At 44.2% G+C, this 20165-nt stretch overlaps 1 protein-coding gene across 1 annotated transcript in view; it reads right to left on the bottom strand.

Moving 5' to 3' along the window:
- The window catches only part of LOC134436065 (sodium-dependent neutral amino acid transporter B(0)AT1-like), a 36245-nt gene extending 18299 nt beyond the window's left edge, over positions 1 to 17946 (bottom strand). Inside the window, exons 1-7 of the mRNA XM_063185092.1 lie at positions 17748 to 17946; positions 10973 to 11113; positions 8218 to 8355; positions 4380 to 4561; positions 3729 to 3839; positions 3104 to 3216; positions 2147 to 2275 (exon numbers count right to left, since the gene is read on the bottom strand). Of these exons, the coding sequence (XP_063041162.1) occupies positions 2147 to 2275; positions 3104 to 3216; positions 3729 to 3839; positions 4380 to 4561; positions 8218 to 8355; positions 10973 to 11113; positions 17748 to 17946 (1013 nt within the window). The remainder of the gene's footprint in view (positions 1 to 2146; positions 2276 to 3103; positions 3217 to 3728; positions 3840 to 4379; positions 4562 to 8217; positions 8356 to 10972; positions 11114 to 17747) is intronic.
- Between the last annotated feature and the right edge of the window lie 2219 nt (positions 17947 to 20165).

Below are 20165 nucleotides of genomic sequence, written 5' to 3' on the forward strand. Positions count from 1 at the left end.
TAAATGATATATTTTGTGTATCAACATACCGTAATGACAGTAATGGCCATCATTTACAAACAAATTGTTTTATAATTCTTTGCCAAAGGGATCAATTCTTCCAGGGAGGTAAAAGCTGAACTGTGACCTGCTATAAGGCACCCTTGGTATGTAGATACACAAAAATACACACTGTGAGAGTGATGTCATAACATGTACTACAATTGTACTTACATGTTATTACGTCAGTTATTCCACTGTACTGTACCTAATGAGTAAGCACTGTAATTAAAGTCCCCTTAAAATAAACTGTTACCTTTTCTTTTTTCTTTTTTTAAAGTATGTTTTGGGGGCTTTTGGGCCTTTATTATGACATGATTGTGTGAGGAGACAGGAAATGAGCTGGAAAGAGATATGGAGTGCGTCTTAATATGCGACCTTGCCTCCTCCACTAGCGGGCTGCGCCACAGTGCCCCCAATACTTTTACCTTTTCTGCTTTTATTTTTGTGAAGCACATTGAACTACTTCATTGATCTACAGTATATCACGAAAGTGAATACACCCCTCACAGTTTTGCAGAATTTTGAGTATATCTTTTCATAGGAAAGCATTACAGGAATGTAACTTTGACACAATGATTAGTGACCTTTTAACAACATATTTAACCGCTTAAATTTCTTGTTCACTCAGAACAAAACAAAATACAGCCATTAATGTTTGAACATGTACTCACAAAAGTGAGTACACCCCAGATTAAAATCCGGTAGAGAAGGGGCTATGTTGGCTCGAATCGTCTCGAAATGAAACGAAATGAAAGGGGATGACAAGGGAGGTCATCAGTGTGCGTTTCAACCTTTCTTTGCATTGAACTTTTACATTTTGAGTCTGCATCTGGCTTAAATAGATTGGTGTGAGATTTGAATGCAATCCTATGGAGAATATCATGATCTGCTTCAGTAGTCACAGTGCATGTTGACATGCATGTTTCTTTTAGGTGTATTTCAGATTGCCAATGTTGACAGCATTCATGCATCCCCAAACCATGTCAGTCCCACTACCATGCTTGGCTATTGAGAGGATACACCATTTTTGTAAAACTCACTTGTTTACCACCACACATGCTTGACACCATCTAAAGCAAATTTGTTTATCTTGGTCTCTTCAGATCACACGACATGGTTCCAGTGATCCATATCCTTGGTCTGTTCATCTCTCTTGAGACCAAGATAAAAAAATTTGCTTTAGATGGTGTCAAGCATGTGTGGTGGTAAACAAGTGAGTTTTACAAAAATGGTGTATCCTCTCAATAGCCAAGCATGGTAGTGGGACTGACATGGTTTGGGGATGCATGAATGCTGTCAACATTGGCAATCTGAAATACACCTAAAAGAAACATGCATGTCAACATGCACTGTGACTATTGAAGCAGATCATGATATTCTCCATAGGATTGTATTCAAATCTCACACCAATCTATTTAAGCCAGATGCAGACTCAAAATGTAAAAGTTCAATGCAAAGAAAGGTTGAAACGCACACTGATGACCTCCCTTGTCATCCCTTTTCATTTCGAGACGATTCGAGCCAACATAGCCCCTTCTCTACCGGATTTTAATCTGGGGTGTACTCACTTTTGTGAGTACATGTTCAAACATTAATTGCTGTATTTTATTTTATTCTGAGTGAACAAGAAATTTAAGCGGTTAAATATGTTGTTAAAAGGTCACTAATCATTGTGTCAAAGTTACATTTCTGTAATGCTTTCCTATGAAAAGATATACTCAAAAATCTGCAAAACTGTGAGGGGTGTATTCACTTCCGTGATATACTGTACTTCTATTAAAGTTTGTGCAAATAAACTTGCCTTGCCTACAGTAAATATCAACAGCTAATAATAGATTCATGAAAGATTCGCAGGGTATCTTGTCACATACCCATTGAGGCAGGCGTCATAGCTCTCTAATGTATCTGTCACTTACCCGTTGAGGCAGGCATCATAGCTCTCCAATATATCTGTATCTGTTATACCCGTTAAGGCAGGCGTCATAGCTCTCTAATATATCTGTCACATACCCGTTAAGGCAGGCGTCATAGCTCTCTAATATATCTGTATCTGTTATACCCATTGAGGCAGGCGTCATAGCTCTCTAATGTATCTGTCACTTACCCGTTGAGGCAGGCATCATAGCTCTCTGTGGCCCTGAAGCCGATGATGGAGTAGATGACAATGGCAGCGTAGACGGAGGTGACACCATTTATCACCGAGATGATCACCGCATCCTGCTCACAGTTGTTGCTGCAGGGATAAGGGAATGACAGAGGAGTTACACCTTAGAAAAAAAGAGGTATCGCAACACCAATAAAGTGTTTCTTGAGGTGCTGGCTTCTTGTCCATACAAGTGTCAAAGAAATGAAAAGAATGCTGCACACTCTACTCCATGTTTTATTGGTGAAGAGACGTTTCTTTAGAAGGCCAGACGGCTAAAACGTCACTTCACCAATAAAAACATGGAACAGAGTGTGCGGCATTCTTTTTTCATTTTCTTGGAGCAGTTACACCTTAACATCAACACAATGTCAGCACCCGTATGACCATATCATAGCTTTAGGGATAAAAGAAAGTCGTGAGTAAGTAAGGATCAGTACTATGGTTCTACGATAGTTTGTAAACATATAGGATGGGAGGTCAAATAGCCACCCCCTAATACCACACATAACACAGACTCTTTAATAAAAGATGAAGCGAACAACATGTTTTGCAACACACTGTTCACTTCAAAAAATAAAATAAGAGAAAAGAACAGTAAGGGGTGTGCAGTGTTTTCTGAACTTTCATCTTTGATCTATTCCTGCCTCTGTATTGCTGAAGGCTTTTGCACAAGGACTCTCTTGTACTTGATACTTGAACTATGACATTTCATGAAAAGCCGTGAAAGTGAAAGCCCAACTGGGAAACTCCAACTCCCATTGTCATTGTGACACAGCACTCCACAGCACACAAGTGCACAGTGCACACAATGAAAATTGCATTCATGCCTCACCCGTGCAAGGGGGCAGCCTCCATTTTATTTCATATTAATGATATTAAATAAGTTTAAAAATAAATAAAATGTAATCCTCTTACTGGACAGAGTTGTAGCTGGAGAAGGAGATGAGTCCTCCGAAGGCGAGAGAGAAGGAGTAGAAGACCTGGGCCCCGGCGTCCAGCCACGTCTTAGGATTCATCAACTCCTCCAGCTGAGGATGGTAAAGACAATAGATAAAGTAGAGTAATTATTACAACAGTTTGATATAATAACTCTCCTCTCCTTTGCGTCCAGCCATGTGTGTTATGTGTCTGTGACGCGGTAAGCATACGTACAGTACAGGACAATGTTGTTTTTTGGTTGCTGTGTTTCTTTAAATAATTATTTGTATTATAGGCTTTTATACTTTTATTATTTTGAAAGAATAGTTAGAGATACAGAAATAAGTAAAGAAATAGAGAGATGGGGAAGGATAGTGGAATGACCTTGGGTCGGAATCAATGAGCCACAGCACCCCCATGTGTACAGTGTTTGTACTTGCATTCCGATGCTGTAGGAGTGTACCGTCACACCGGTGTGTGGAATGTTCGGGCACAGTGAAAGTTCTATAGAATTCCGGGTGCCATACAATACAATTTGGAATTTTAGAATCTTGCATTGTTATAGAACAGATTGTTTTTTTAGAATGTTAAAAAAAAACACACACACACTCTTAATTCTCACCTGGGGAGTGAAGAGGTAGACTATCCCAGTGGTGGAACCCTTCAGGGTCAACCCTCTGATCAGGAAGATGGTGAGGACCACATATGGCAGAGTGGACGTGATGTACACTGCCTGGAGGACAGAGAGAGAGAGAGAGAGAGAGAGAGAGAGAGAGAGAGAGAGAGAGAGAGAGAGAGATTAATTAGAATTGTATTCAAAAAGGCAGTTGGCACCTTTCCCCTTTTGTCCTTCAAGCAATTATATACAGTAACGAAACTAAGGCAAAAGAATTGTTAAACATCTCCCCTGTATTGCAAAAAAAACCTACTCTCAATGTATCTGTATTTTTTGTTTTGTTGATACAGCACAAACACACAGTCACACATTTTATCTTCCTCATCTTTCAAAAGAAAGTGAATAAAGGAACACTCATCAGATTTCTTTTTTCATTTTTAATCGTCTCACATCACAGACGTTTCGGGCTTACACCTTTCTTCAGTGTGAAATGGCGATCCACACTGAAGAAGGGTGTAAGGGTGAAAAAAGAAATCTGATGAGTGCTTCTTTATTCACTTTCTTTTGAGATTTGAGTTCATTCATTGACAAAGTTAAGCACCCAGTGTAAAGTATAAGAAGACAAGGTGTTGAGCGCACTTCCTGATCCTTCCTCACCTTCCCCGTGGTCTCGATGCCTCGTAGGCAGCAGACGTAGAGCACTGTCCAGGCACACACCAGGCTCAGCACGATCCACCACTGCAGGCCTCCCGAGTCCTCGATGCTGGCCGAGGTGTTCAGGGTCTCCCTGTACCAGAAGTAGTCCACCGAGGAGCTCCTGGCGCACTCCTCCACCACATCTATAGAGGGAGACAGAGGCTTAGTTGTAGTGAAGGCATAGAGGTAGAAAATAACACTAGAGGTGACCCCCCCCCCCTTTACGGCAATCTGTAGCGGCCATTATCTGTAGGTAGATCAGAGAAATGGAAATTAACGTAGAAAGAGGCTCACCTCTGTTGTAGTGAAGGTGTTCATGGCCTACTATGTGTACCAGAAGTAATTAAAGGGGTATGCCACTATTTTGGGGCTTAATACAGTTAAAATTGTTGGCGGGGGTTTATAAAGGTGGTAAAGTGTCTTATTTTTCATGTTGAGCATTGTCTTGCTTTAAGACAAGTTAAAAGAGGGAGTATGTCGCTAAGCTAGTGAAAGTCAATGGATCTGTGTAGCACATACATATAATTTAAAGGTTCACTGTGTAGGATGGTGGCCAGAGTAGGTACTGCAATTATGCTGCTCAATGAAAGTGCAGTGCCTACTGCCAAATTTCCACCTTTTCATGTGTGAAAAGTGCAATTTCCCAAGTCATAATGAACACTTGATGGAATTTGATGGTGGTGGTAACTATTCATGAAAAAGGTCACAAATATTTTATGTTTATAAATATAAATGTATTATATACTGCATATGAATGGCACTAAAGGAGGCATTGATGCATTCTGCTACCACTCCTGAGGGGGGAGACAGAGAGTTATAATTTACTGTCAGATGGTTCAACGTGACAACACTGCCTTTATTTGTCCCAGTATGGGCACTTGTTTTGCAATGGCGGTACACACACACACGCACCCACGTAAAACATTTAACAGACATAAATAACCATTTAAAATGCATAAAAAGGTGGAGGGGTTAAGATAAATGTGTAATCTAAAAGAAAGATCTCCAGAGTAGGGCTTAGAATAGCTAAACATACAACCAGCGGCGTGGAACAGGGGGGGAAAACCCCGACTCATTCTCAGGGCCCAGCCCACCTGGGGGGCCCACCGGGGGGCCCCTATGGGAAATGTTCTTCTTGTTTTGCTTTTTGAAACATTATTTTTTACAATAATGTCAAAATATGTTGATAATTTATGTAATTCCAATGTTCTCTGGAAATACATCTGTTAAATTGGATATCCTAGCCTGCAAATAGGCTACAATATATATCAAACACCCCCATAATCAGTACGCATTGGTTTAGTCCGCCCTCTCGCGGACTTTTGATTGCACAATATGCGTAATCAACACTCACTCACTTCATTAGGCATTAAACGCAGCAGCCGGTTAGCAATGAAAGATGTCTAAAACACCAGGCTTTCACAAAAAGAATAGAAAGGCAAGAGAGACAGGGGAAACCAGATGAAGCAACTGCTGCTGATTTCTTGCAAGAAAGGTGAGCCCAAATGTCAAAATTACCGCCTACAGTAGGCTAACAGGTTATCTCATTCCCATTCCGTGTGGCCTACTGTGATAGCTGGAGTCAGATTAAAAAAATATAGGCCTATATCATTTTTTGGCTATAATTGTGATAGTCTATTGAACCCATATTTGTCTTTGATATATTCATAACAAGTCACAAGACCAACATAGGGTCGATGTTGGTTCAAATATCCAAATAGCAAAGCTAATTTGTAAAATGAATCAAGAAAATGTCACAAACGTGAAGATGCCCCCTGTCACAGCAGATGCAAATTGTGCGAACTTGAGAGAAGGTGAGCCTATTTTCGCTAGCCTAATATCCTAATGTTGAGGAAAAGCAGTTTCTCAATCGGGTGCATCACATTTGCAGATTGATTATGTCCTCGTAACGATATTAATCAAGTCACGTTCATCAGTTGCCAATGTCAGGTGGCGGTGCGAGCTGTCAGTCCTGAACCGTCATTCTGCTTTCATTTTGCGGTCTCAACACTCTCAATAGGAAATCTCTGGTTACTTTCCCTGGCCATCTGACAATGTCCGTTGTAGCTGAAGTGTGGTAAATTAATGACGAGATTTTGACGGGGCACCAGTCTGCGTTTTGAATGCTGCTGACGCCATTCTAATCTGCGCAAAGCGCAAGACAAAAGATAGGCAGAGTAGCTACCTCCGTGCTGAGCAGGTAGCCTATCTGCATTGAGTGCTCATGACAATTACCCTATTTAAGGTAGGCTACTGTGAAATAGTTACTGGCCAATTTAAATCTGAAACTATAGCCTATGCAGTAGCCTAATAAATAATGATTTCTATGTGACTAGGTTCGGGGTGCCCTGATTTTAAAAGGTTGAGAATAACGGCATCAAATCCAAACAGCGATACTTTTGTTCCAGCCTATTTTAAGCGACATTCCATAGTAAGCTTCTGCCAGTAAATCACAGCTGATTCTCTATTCCTTGCTCTCCCAAAAAACAACTAACGGACAAATGACGTGCGGGTGCGTGCAGCGGGCCAGTGCAAGTGAATGAATGTGTGCGCGAGCGCGTGTGTTTCTGTTCAGGGATGCATATTGAAGAAAGTTCAGTTCTTTATCAATGTCTCATGTGTCCTTAGTGCACGAAATATTAGGCTAAATGCATTGTGAAGAGAGATTTACCAGTCTCTCTCCTCCCCCTCACACCATAGTGATGAAGTGATTAAAAGTCATCTCTATGAATATGATAGCAGACTTTTCACAACTGGTGATAGGCTATCATATGATTGAAAATGAGGATGATTCAAGTGAAGGGGAGGAAAGCATGGGTCTAGAGGGGTTTTCTGAGGAAGGCAAGGAGGATGACAATATCAGTTGCGAATTCGCGCGGGGGGGGGGCTGGGGGGTGTTGGTTGTGTTTGGGGGGTTGTGAGTAGGGGGATGAGTAGGGGGGGCCCATGAAAGAAGTTGTTCCTAGGGCCCCAAATTTGGTGCTACGCCCCTGCATACCACTCATGGCTATCTATGCTTCCTAGTGGAATTTAGCAGCTGAATAGCAGAGGGTAAAAATGAATTTTTATATCTATTTGTCCTAGTTAATGGGCATTTAAAGCGGGAACCAGAAGGTAAAAACTGGAATTCCTTATGCAGGGGATGGGAGTAATTTTCTAAAATACATTCGGCCTTCCTTATTACCTGTTCCTCGTACAGCGCAGTCATGCTTTTCTGTTGAACACCAGTAATATTGCTTATTACAAATATTGCTTATTACAAACCTTAATAATCTTTGATATGGCATTCTTGCTCTTAACATTAAGGAAGGCATACCAACAGATCGCAGAGAATGTAAGAATTGATTCTTTAAAGACCTATAAAATAGATTGTTGTCATCGCCTTTGATTATGACGAGATATAACACTGTAACTCACACACTATGTTGTGAGGTATACGGTCAAGGATTAAGCGGCTACGGCGTCAGACTTGGAGCCCAAAGGTTGCCGGTTGAACTCCCAACCAGGTTGGTGGGGGGAGTAATTAACCAGTGCTCTCCCCCATCCTCCTCCATGACTGAGGTACCCTGACTGAACATGGTACCGTCCCACCGCACTGCTGCCCCCTTGCACGGGCAAGGCATAAATGCAATTTTGTTGTGTGCAGTGTACAGTGAACACTTGTGTGCTGTGGAGTCACGATGACAATGGGAGTTGGACTTTCCCAGTTGTGCATTCTCTTTCACAATTTTGGAATAAAGTGACTACATAACACTCCAAAGAGCTAAGTTGAAAAAAACACAGTCGAAAAGGGTCGCACCTGTTCTGTTTTCATTGAGGGGGCACTGGCTCCATGGCAACGGGTCCTGGAAGGAGTTGAAGAAATACCACATGACCCAGGCGATGATGGTGTTGTAGTACATGCCCACCATGAAGGACACCATCATAGAAGCAACGCCTGTGGACAAATACATAGCACATACAGCGTTTTCACACCTGGTCCCTTTCAGCCGTCTAAGCGAACTCAGAGTAGTGACTCAGCATTTTTGCCGCATATGTGAACGCTCTTAAGCATACCCAGACCCCTCAGAAGAGAACCGTACTGAGACCTTGGTTGACATGGTCTCAGTTTGGTTCGCTTATGAGTTGCGACAAGTTACACGTGTGGCTAGGTGTAATCACTTGAGGAGGGCTCTAGAGGACCGGGTGTGATCAAAAAAGAAGAGTGACACACCATAAAAGCCTACCAGGACCAGAACGATCAGCCAGTTCTTTTTGTAATACACTCACAATATGAAAAAAAAACAGAACTGAGTCCTTTTGCTGTCAGTTCGCTTTTTTGGTCCACTTAAAGAGGACCGAGTTTGGTTCACTTAAAGGGGACCAGGTGTGAAAACCCTAATACAGTAATATTACTTTTATCCCAAGCGCCTGAAGATATAGGGCAGGGCTATTCAATTAAATGTCAAGGAGGGCCAGTTTTGTCAAATTCCTCCTAGTAAAGGGGCCGAACTACACTGTATACATATTTATTATGGTTGACGATTGTCAATGGGATTGAGCTGGGGGGGTGTAGTCTCCCCCAGTCAATGAATAGATAGTATAAATAAAAAGATTAGAAAATGAAAAACAAAACCGTCATGTATCATGTAACCACATAGTTCGCCATTCATTGAAAGTGCAACGTAAACTTGACAAAACTATCTAATTCTGAATCATTAATTCAGAATTAAAAGCATTCTGTTAACACAGCCACTTTCATGCAGTGCAGGCCTGGACTGGTAATCTGGCGTACAGGGCATTTTCCCCGTGGGCCGCCAGTCATCAGTACAGGGGTCGATGCGTTTGGGTTTTATGTTGTTTGTTTGTTTGTTTCAAAGTTTCCCAGGCCCACAATCAGTGGTGTAGTCTACTTTTTTATGGTGGGTATACTGTATATTTGAGATTTTTTTTGAAGTGGGTATACTGTATATATTTGTGCTATTCAAAACAATGGATCAATCAATTTTAAGTGGGTATACTGAAATCCCTGAAATTTAGAAGTGGGTATACTCCGTATACCCGCGTTCTAGGTAGACTACACCACTGCCCACAATATAGATGGATGGGACGGCCCATTGCTGCATCCATAACATACAGTTGACTGAGCCCATCATGATTGTAGTATGGGGGTGGGGGTGAGGGGCTGGCCTATGCCAAAAATGCCCATGCTGAGGGGGCGCGCTGTGACGCACCGCACTAAGCCCCCCACATTTGGGCTTGCATGCCCTCGGGGACCCCGGTTCGAGTCCGTCTGGGGTCATTTCCCGATCCTCCCCCGTCTCTCTGTCCCACTCGCTTCCTTTCACCATCTCACACTGTCCTGTCAAATAAAGCCATAAAAGACCCTAAAAAAACATTTTCTTTTTAAAAATGTGCAGGCCTGGTTTGTGGTCCCAGTCCAGTCCTGATACAGTAGGTAGCTGAACTCACCAACTCCGGCCAGGTAGGGATGTATGGACCTCCAGACCCCCACACTTCCAACTATTATTTTTCAAGGTATTTTTTACAGTCCCTGGAGCAATGTGGGGTTAAGAGAGGTCATGGGGGATTCAACTGGTGACCCCTAGATTGAAAGACCAACTCTCTAACCACTAGGCCACGGCTGCCCCTCGCAAGGGTAGGTAGCAGTGATGCGCGGGTCGACGAAAAAACAAGACACACCCGACCGCTTTTTTCCCTAGTCCGCCCGCTTGCCCTGCCCGCAAGAAATATTCATGAAAAAATATTGACCCGGCCCGCTTCCCGACCCGCCTTTGAAAATAGTAGCCGTGCGTCTTTATGAACACCCTAGCGTCATTGGCAAAGCACAATCACGTCAATAAAGGTCTTAAAAAAGGAATTTGCGTCAAGAACAAGACAGCTGTGCATTTCAACAGGACATGTTGGATTTTTGAACCGAGGCCATGCAATGAGGACTGCCGACGGTCACCTGTTTATTTCGGCAACATCGTCGTTTGGATACATGGAGAAAATTAATCTGTAGGTTGGTGAGCAGACGGAGCCAGCCGTCAAGTGGATTGCCTCGTAGTCATGGTACGACACAGGAAATGAAAACAAACTCTGTAAGCAACCCATGAGCGCGAAACCATTACAATTGTATAAGAAAATATGTAGGCTATATCCATCACTGCACTGTTTAGAGAGCACCCTCTGTGTTCTTCAAAATGCACTCAATGGTTGCACCTGCTGCACCAGTTGCGCGCAGAAGATATTCGGCCGACGCAGGAGCCTCATTAAGTCTCCTGCAGAGCGCGTGGCACCATCGTAGTTATTCAGCCATATAAACTTTGATCTATTTCGCAAAAAATGTCCCTGTCTGCTAAAGTAAACTATAGCCTATTGGCTAGCATATAGCCTACTTTAAAATTCGGCATCATTTCAAAGGTCCTGACCGACCGCACCCGACCCGAATTTCATTAAAAATAATATTTCATAACCCGTGCCTGCGGTCGACCGCAGTTAATTGCAAGCGCCCGCTGCTTTCGGGTCAGCCCGCGCATCACTGGTAGGTAGCAGTAGGTAGCTGTACTCACCAACTCCGGCCAGGTAAGGATGTATGGAACTCCAGACCCCCACACTGCCACTCCTGAGTCTCTGGCCGATGGCAAACTCCAGATGCAGCAGAGGAATCCCCTCCAGCACCAGCAGGATCAGGAAGGGGATCATGAACGCACCTGGCAACACACATACACAGGTCTGTTACCTACAGGCATCTACTGTAGAAATACAGGAGTCATGAACGCACCTGTTAACACACACATACAGGTATGTTACCTACAGGCATCTACTGTAGAAATACAGGAGTCATGAACGCACCTGTGAACACACACATACAGTAGGTAAGTTACCTACAGGCACATGCCGTAGAAATGCATATTCATGAATGCACCTGGCAACACACACACACACAGTAGGTAAGTTACATACAAGCATACAGTAGGTACGGTACCTACAGGCACATGCTGCAACTTCTACAGAGGAACCATTGAAAGCATCATCACCAGCTGTATCACTGTGTGGGGCGGGAGCTGCACTGACTACAACAGGAAAGCCCTGCAACGCATAGTGAAGACAGCTGGGAGGATCATCAAGGCACCTTTTACACTCCCTACAAGACATCTACACCAGCCGCCTCACCCGCAAAGTCCTCACAATTGTGAGGGATGAGACCCACCCAGCACACAACCTGATCCATCTCCTGCCCTCTGGAAAGAGGTACGGGAGCCTACGGTCCAGAACCAACCGGCGGACGAACACCTTCATCCAAGTCTACTCGCACACATGAGCCCTTTTTATTACGTTGCCTCAAACTATTTTTTAGACTCATTGGCTTATTGCCACACTGCCTGCAACTTCCAAAGGGCTTTCACTCCATGCAATGATTGGGATTGTGAAAGACTGACTGAAAAGCCTAGGCTAGAGATGCACCAGATCCTGATTTTTAGGTAACATGCCGGATAAAGGATCCACTGCTTAAGATGCTGCCGGACCCGGATCCTGTGAAAAACCGTATTATCCTGTCGGATCCGGAACCGGATCCGGATCCGGTGCATCTCTAGATGAAACACTATCTGTCCTTTTTCACGTTTGATGAACAAAAATGTCATTTCTATGATCAGCATGATGCAGTATAGTGCTCATCAGATAATCGCTCATGTTTCAGACTTGCTGACTGAGTTGTGTTCAAACAATCAGTTTGCCCTTGTCAGCAATGGTCAAAGAAATAATTTTGAGATTTCAATGTTCTGATATGAAAGCTTAACAGATATAATGCTTCTTCGGTTTACGATGTAATTGCTTCCTGAATTAAAAACAAACCTGACACTGCAATTGAAAAGTGTGACCTCATGCCATCCTTATCTGTTCATTGGCTGTTCATTGGTGTTCAGATGGCTTTGTCCTAGGCCTGTTAGTGTAATAAATGGGCCATAGAAATAACTTTGCCTGGCCTTGCCTGGCTTTGTCTCACAGCAGCACACGTGTCTTGTGGTCAGAGCCGGATTAAGCTGGCCAGGGGCCCCTAGGCTACAGGTTGCTGTGGGCCCCCCTGGAAGGCAAATTTAGCGAGACATGTACATAGCCAGCGACGTCCTAATTACGAGCTAGAAAATCAGGATGACATGTCTACCAACTGTACTCCACACAACAGATGTGTTTTTTCAATATTGCATCTTGTCACAATTCAGCAATTTTACACTTTTGGACAATCAGGCGCCCCCTAGCAGGTGGGGGGCCCTACTAGGTTGCAGCCATGTCTAGCCTGTGGGGGCCCCTAGCAGGTTGGGGGCCCTAGGCTGCAGCCATATCTAGCCTGTTGGGGCCCCTAGCAGGTGGGGGCCCCTAGGCTGCAGCCATATCTAGCCTGTGGGGGCCCCTGGCAGGTTGGGACCCCTTGGCGGGCAGCCATATCTAGCAGGTGGGGGCCCCTAGGCTGCAGCCATATCTAGCCTGTGGGGGGCCCTATCAGATGGGGTCCCTAGGCTGCAGCCATATCTAGCCTGTGGGGGGGTCCCTTGGCAGGTGGGGGCCCATAGGCTGCAGCCATATCTAGCCTGTGGGGGCCCCTGGCAGGTGGGGGCCCTAGGCTGCAGCCATATCTAGCCTGTGGGGGCCCCTGACAGGTGGGGGCCCTAGGCTGCAGCCATATCTAGCCTGTGGGGGCCCCTGGCAGGTGGGGGGCCCTAGGCTGCAGCCATATCTAGCCTGTGCATTAATCCGGCCCTGCTTGTGGTAGCCCTTTGAATGCTACAGTGGTGCTGCTCAGTGCTCACGTGCCCCTACGCATGGTGTCCTTGTCCCAAACACACACACACACAACAACTCTGAGCAGGCTGTACACCCACACACACACGCACACACAAACTCCTGCGCATGCACACACATGCATGCACGCACGCACGCGCGTACACACACACACATTAACTCTGAGCAGGCTGTAACCCCCCCCACACACACATGCAGGCACACACAAACTCCCACGCATGTACGCATGAACACACACTCACTCTCTCTCTCTCTCTCTCTCACACACAGACAGACAGACAGACAGACACACACACACACACAGACAGACACACACACACACACACACACACACCACACTATAAAAGATATCAGATAAGATCTCAATGCTTCATGATGACCTTGCACGCTATTCCCTCATTAACAGAGTGTGTGTGCGTGCATACATGTGTGTGAGTGTGTCTGCATGTGTGTGTGTGTGTGTGTGTGTGTTGTGCATGCATACATGTGTGTGAGTGTGTCTGCATGTGTGTGTGTGTGTGTGTGTGTGTGTGTGTGTGTGTGTGTGTGTGTGTGTGTGTGTGTGTGTGTGTGTGTGTGTGTGTGTGTGTGTGTGTGAGAGTGTCTGCATGTGTGTGTCAGGTGTTTACCAGTTCTTTAATGAGGGTTGTATTGCCATCTGCACATGACCAATGTGTGTGTTTGGGTGTGTGCGTTGGCTACACAATGGGTCACTAATGCATCGTAATGGTTGGCAGAGCAGTGGTTGTTGTCTCTTTACAGGCCATATTCGTCTATCTACTAACTGAACACCAATGTCCCTTTTAGTGTGATTTCACTTTTACGGCCCAAATTAGCGTGCGTTGGCTTTAGGCCTAAGTGAAGGTAATGAATTGAACACTGTGTGCTCCTGGTTTTTTTAACCCGTTGTGTCCTGGAGCGACCTGGACGCTGAATTCAGGTTCTTGAGATTTCAGCTGTTTTATTGAAAATGTGATTATGTTAGAACTGGATGAACACATTCTAGTGCAAAATGAAGATTCTAGCTTTTAAATGCAACTTATTTCATGTGTTAATATGCTTCGGAGGCTGAGATATTTAGGTTTTAATAGGGAAAGAGCACCGTTTCCCCAAAAAGGGCTCAAGGCTGAAATGGGTTAACAGAGAGACTTCTCTTCGTCTTCACAACGCGAGGAGCTGCCCTGGGGAATGTGTAAGCAGTGTTGCCAGATGAGGCTGGTGATTTCCAGCCCAAAAAATGCTCAAAACCCGCCTAGAAGCACAAAATTCCGCCCAATTCTATTGATTTCTATGGCAAAAGTTGGGGGGGGGGGTAATAAATGCCATTTTTACCCGCACAAGGCCATCCTAAGCAGCGGGAAACAGCCCAACCTGGCAACACTGTGTGTAAGCAGTGGCGGACTTAGCAATTTGGGGGCCTAAGGCGAAGTTAGCTAGGGGGCCCATCGGCCCACCGGCCCACCCAAGTGTGTACCCCCCCCTTGAAAAATAATAATAATACCCTAATAGGCTTGCTAAGAGATGCTTAGCTCACAGCATCTTCTGTATCACAGATACACAATTCAAAAACTAAGCTCTCTACAACAGTCAGAAGACCTCCTGAACATAATGTGCTTGGGCCAAGTTTTGCTTTAGACATTTAGACAGCATTCAATGTTGACATATTCAACATTGCAATCTTCACATGCACATCAATCAATTACACATGGGCATCAAAGGCTTCTCTCTCTCTCTCTCTCTCTCTCTCTCTCTCTCTCTCTCTCTCTCTCTACCCAGACCATTGCAGTGGCAAACACACGGTGGTAGATGGACACTCCCAACTGAGATCGCTCCCGGACGTGTAGTCCCAGGTGTTTCTATCACTCCCGGACGTGTAGTCCCACCCGATTATATTTCACGTAATCAAAGTTCAACGACACAAATAAAAATAGACAGTAAGATTGCAGTGTATCATTTTGCCCAAATGCCACCACCGCCACACCACCAACTGCGTGTGCACATGAGGTATTGAACGGCGAGCAGCAAGCATCTCAAACTGAATTGGCTACAAAACAAAACACCACGGCGGGTGAATTCCAAACCAACCAACTGAGGCATAGTAGAAGTAGCAATAGTGCAATAGTTCCAATTGCCATCACACACACAAGCGCGCGCGCACACACACACAATCAATGTGACTTACTATGAGTAGAGTGCGCTGTCTTTTGTCAATCACGTCGGCGTTTCTCCAGGCTGAACTTCCACATCACCTCCTGTTAGCATCCAGAACTAGCCAGCAATATCGCCACGTAACGCAGTTCATTATTAAAAACTCCAGCATATCTACTGGAGTTATGGCTGACATGTCAGCTAATTCTGCGATGTTCTAAATCTCGCCACATCGCATCAAGTTACAGAATGTTCCTTGAAAGCTGCATGCTTGTTTAAGCCTTTCAAAATTTCGACAGCATGTTTCTGAAATCATTTCAGAGAGATTGAGAAGGTTGTCTGATGATACAGTAACCGATGCACCGTCTGCAAGCGCTTAAAGGCTGTGTCCTTTTCAATGGAATAACTTACTCGAGCCAATTCCAGTTCACATCTAGAGGAAAAGTAACGCCTTTTTGAAACAAAATATCTCACGAGGTATTCATTCAACAAAACTTGGGGTTATCAGTGCCGCGGCCATTCACAGATCCATCAGTGGGGATAGCCACAGTAGTTGACCTGCTAGTGCTACAGTGTAGGGCACCGTTTCCTTGTCGCTGTCCGATCCACGGAGATAGTCCAGGCTTCTAACATGTCATGTCGTGGGTTATCCAAAGTTACCGATGTTGGAGTTTTAAAACATTTACGCACAGTGTTATCCATATTCAGGAAAGCACAAAACTCGCATGTCTGTTCACCACCTAGAAATGTCAGTCACCTCGCTTGAGTCGCTTCCCTCTTCAGCGCGTTCGCGGAGGGACCCGCTGCGCATATATGGGCAGCAATGCGCACTCACAGTGCGTTCCGAATGCGCCGTAATTACGCATTGTGCGCATTTGAGCGGTGCAGATATGCGCAGGCATGTTGTGTGGGAACGTAGCGAATGTTTTGGAACTCGTCTCGCGCACATGGCATGCATGGATGGAATATTCCATTTTAACACGAAAGAGAGGGGTGTGCACGGGATCTGTATTTGTTTGTAATGTATTGTGTTGCTCTTATTTCCAATTTAAACATACAAAATTCATTATTTATGAAAATTACCATTTATTTGTGAATTACTGTCCAAAGGGGCCCTAATTACTATGTGAAATTTTCCGCTCCCAGTCAGAGGGGGCCCCTAAATTTGGGGGGCTAAGGCGGGGCCTAAGGCGGTTGCCTAGCAACGCCTCTATGCCAGAACCGCGCCTGTGTGTAAGTGCACAGTAGGTTCAGTCAACAGGAAATGTACATCTATGGAAAATGTCTACCACTTCTCACACTATACACACACTGTAAATGTTTCTATGTTAAATCAACACTTTTGCGAGTAAAACCACAGAGAGCAGTATTTGACTTTGGTGTGTAGATTTCACAATGTGAACCCATGATAATTTTTTTTAAAGTAAGACGTGAGAACAGAAAATCGATATGACATGGCCTCGCAGCCAGCATAAAGACACTGACTGAGACCTAATGTTAATACTCTGGATATTGTCATGCACATTCAATAAAGAAATTCAGATCCATATCCTTCATGATTGTATAATATTGACATATCATCTGAACACTCTCGATCACAGTAAAGGGTTGAGAGAAAGAGATGGGGTTGGTTGAGAAATGACCCAGGTCGGATTCAAACTGGGCTACCCTTGGGCTGCGTTGCCCATATGTGTGGAAAATTAGCGCAGAGAGCCTCAGCACCCCTTGACTAATATATTTTTTCTCTGCCGCAAGGGTTCATCTAGACCAGTGGTTCCCAACCTTTTTCTTAAGGGACCCATGTTTTTACTATTGTAAGCTTTGGTGAACCACGCGAGCGCCCGCACGAGAAGGAGTCACAAGATGCCCTCTGTTTCCTGCAAAAACTAATTTTAGTTATTTTATTCCTCAATTCGTCTTTGGTCAAATATAGAATAAATGTTTAATGTGGCACTTACAATTTGTTGCTTCTATGCATTTATTAGTTAAATTCTTTGTCTTTTATTCAACATGGGCTATATATATTTAAAATTAAACCCCTTACAATCAAGAGGGCTCCGCGACCCCCTGTGGATCTTTGGCGACCCATAAGGTGGGTCCCGACCCATAGGTTGGGAACCACTGCTCTAGACTAGAGTCTAGTTTACGAAGGATACACACCACCTCTCTACACCAGTGGTCTCAAATGGCGTCCCGCGGGCCAGATCCGGACCCATTCTGACAAACATTTGGCCCGCCATGAGGTTGGGACAAACAAAAACGTATGTGTTATATCAGTGGTCGGGCGACTTGTTTGGCCCCCTCAGCCAAATTTGGGCTACATATTTTGGCCCTTGGCGGAAAAATAATTGTAGACCCTTTTCTACTCCATTTCTGATCAGCGATGACCTTACTCACCTCCTCCGTGACTCTGGCACAGGTACGGGAACCTCCAGACGTTGCCGAGCCCCACGCAGAAGCCCACGCAGGTGAGCATGTACTGGGTCTTGTTGTCCCATTTGGGCCTGCTGTCCGCCTCCTCCACCTCCAGCCGCTCCAGGTCGGCATGGGACGGGATCCGCTGGTCCAGACCCGGGTTCGGGAGCTTCAGCTTCATGCTGCGATGTAGTCTTCAAGTCTTAAGTCAGGTATTAAGTCTGTGGGGTGGCGAGAAATAATCAGAGTGTGAGTTAAAGGAGAAGTCCAGTTTTTTGAACATTAAGGCCATTTTCTGAGTGGTCTGCAATGTTTTAGAGTCCCCCTCACCGTTTATTTCATGTTTGCTGCAGTCTCTGTTATTTGGCTTATTTGGATTTGATCTCAACCAGCTTTAGAATGGCCGTCTATGGGCACCTACTACTCTGTTCTTAAAATCACCTTTAACATTTGTTTTCAAGAATATGCAACTCACCAAGTGTTCAGCAGTATTCACTGGTGTTCCTTGACAATTTTTGTAGCGAAATATGGCATCTGTCGTGTTTTATGTGTGTTTTATGTAGCAATTTGTAAGTTAAGTTTCACTTTCACTTTCACTTTCTTTCACAAAATGGCAAATAAAAAATGACAGAAGCCATATTTTGCCTTGACACTTGTTAGGGACTGCTAGTGAACACCCCTAACCACTTTGAGAGCTGTAGACTTCCAAAAACAAATGTTTAAAGTGATTTTAAGAACAGAGTTGCAGGTGCCCATAGACGACCATTCTAAAGCTGGTTGAGATAAAATCCAAATCAGCCAAATAACAGAGAGTGCAGCAAACATGAAATAAACGGTGAGGGGGACTCTAAAACATTGCAGACCACTCAGAAAATGGCCTTAATGTTAAAAAAACTGGACTTCTCCTATAAGAGGGATTTTGTGGTAAGTAAAAGTTTGAAGGTGAAGATTGTGCGTAGCCAAGGAAAAGGTGCAGAACAAAGAATCTGGTAGAAAATCTGATCAAGACAACAGTTGAAATGTCATTCTACCCTGCCAAGGAATTTTTAAAAAATGGGAAAAAAGAATTTTAAGTGTGCGGACTCCTCACTCTAAAATCTGTAGTAGTAAGTACTCCTTGTACTGTAAGGAAGCACTCGTCAGCTCCTGCTGTGGTTTTTGTTCAGTGTTCCACTGTCCTCAAGTCTTAAAGGGACAGTTTGGTCAATTTCAACATGCAGTTGTATTGCTCACGCTACCCTTGACTTGTCAGTACCTGGTGATGCCACATTTTTCGGCTCAGCCCTTTCCGAGATATGAGCAATTCTAATGGGGGCAGCGTTTGTTTACATTTTTTAAAAATGAAACATAGGCCAACTCCAAATATTTTCCCAAAAGGTACTGCTGTTTGCTAGTTGTCTGCTGATGTTTTATAACCTTTTGGATGTTTTTGGGAATAAATAAAAATGTTTTTTTGAAATGTAAACAAAGAGCTGCCCCCATTACAATGACCAGGATCTCGGAAACGGCTGAAGAAGAAGAAAAAAAAATCTCAGGCCCTGACAAGTCCAGGGTAGTGTGAGCATTACAACTGCATGTTGAAATTGACCAAACTGTCCCTTTAAGTGTTAATGGTTGAGAAAGAAGCTGTAATGTTTGCTTACTGTAGGAGTTTTAGCCACTCATTTGTTAATATCACTCTCCCTGCTGATGTGCTTTTTCAATGTCTATGTCCTAAAATTTGAAGTGTGTGTGTCAACAATGTACATATTATTTGTAATTTTTTCACGTGACCTGAGGAAGGCCGACAGGCCGAAACGTTGTCACATTAAAAACTGTTAATTTAACTTGAGAGTGTGCGGCATTTCTCTCCTCCTGCAATTGTATTTTCTAGTTGCCAGCACCTCTGTTTCTGGTGCGTTTTGCGTCGTCTACTTTTTCATGGTGGGTATACTGTATATTTGTGCATTTTTTGAAGTGGGTATACTGTATATATTTGTGCTATTCAAAACAATGGATCAACCAATTTTAAGTGGGTATACTGAAATCCCTGAAATTTAGAAGTGGGTATACTCCGTATACCCGCGTTCTACGTAGACTACACCACTGCCTCCACTCAAATATGATTTTAGTACCTGTAAAAAGAAAAAGCTGTAGCTCACCCTCCACAGAGTTGAAGTCCTGAAATAAGCAGGCTGTAGGTGAGCTGTCTTGCTTCGCTTGCTGTAGGTAAGCTATCTTGCTTCGCTTGCTGTAGGTAAGCTATCTTGCTTTGCTTGCTGTAGGTAAGTTATCTGGCTTCGCTTGCTGTAGGTGAGCTATCTTGCTTCGCTTGCTGTAGGTAAGCTATCTTGCTTCGCTTGCTGTAGGTAAGCTGTCTTGCTTCGCTTGCTGTAGGTAAGCTGTCTTCGCTTGCCGCGG

The sequence above is a fragment of the Engraulis encrasicolus genome, chromosome 20 (assembly GCF_034702125.1).
Source record: "Engraulis encrasicolus isolate BLACKSEA-1 chromosome 20, IST_EnEncr_1.0, whole genome shotgun sequence".
Lineage (NCBI taxonomy): Eukaryota > Metazoa > Chordata > Actinopteri > Clupeiformes > Engraulidae > Engraulis > Engraulis encrasicolus.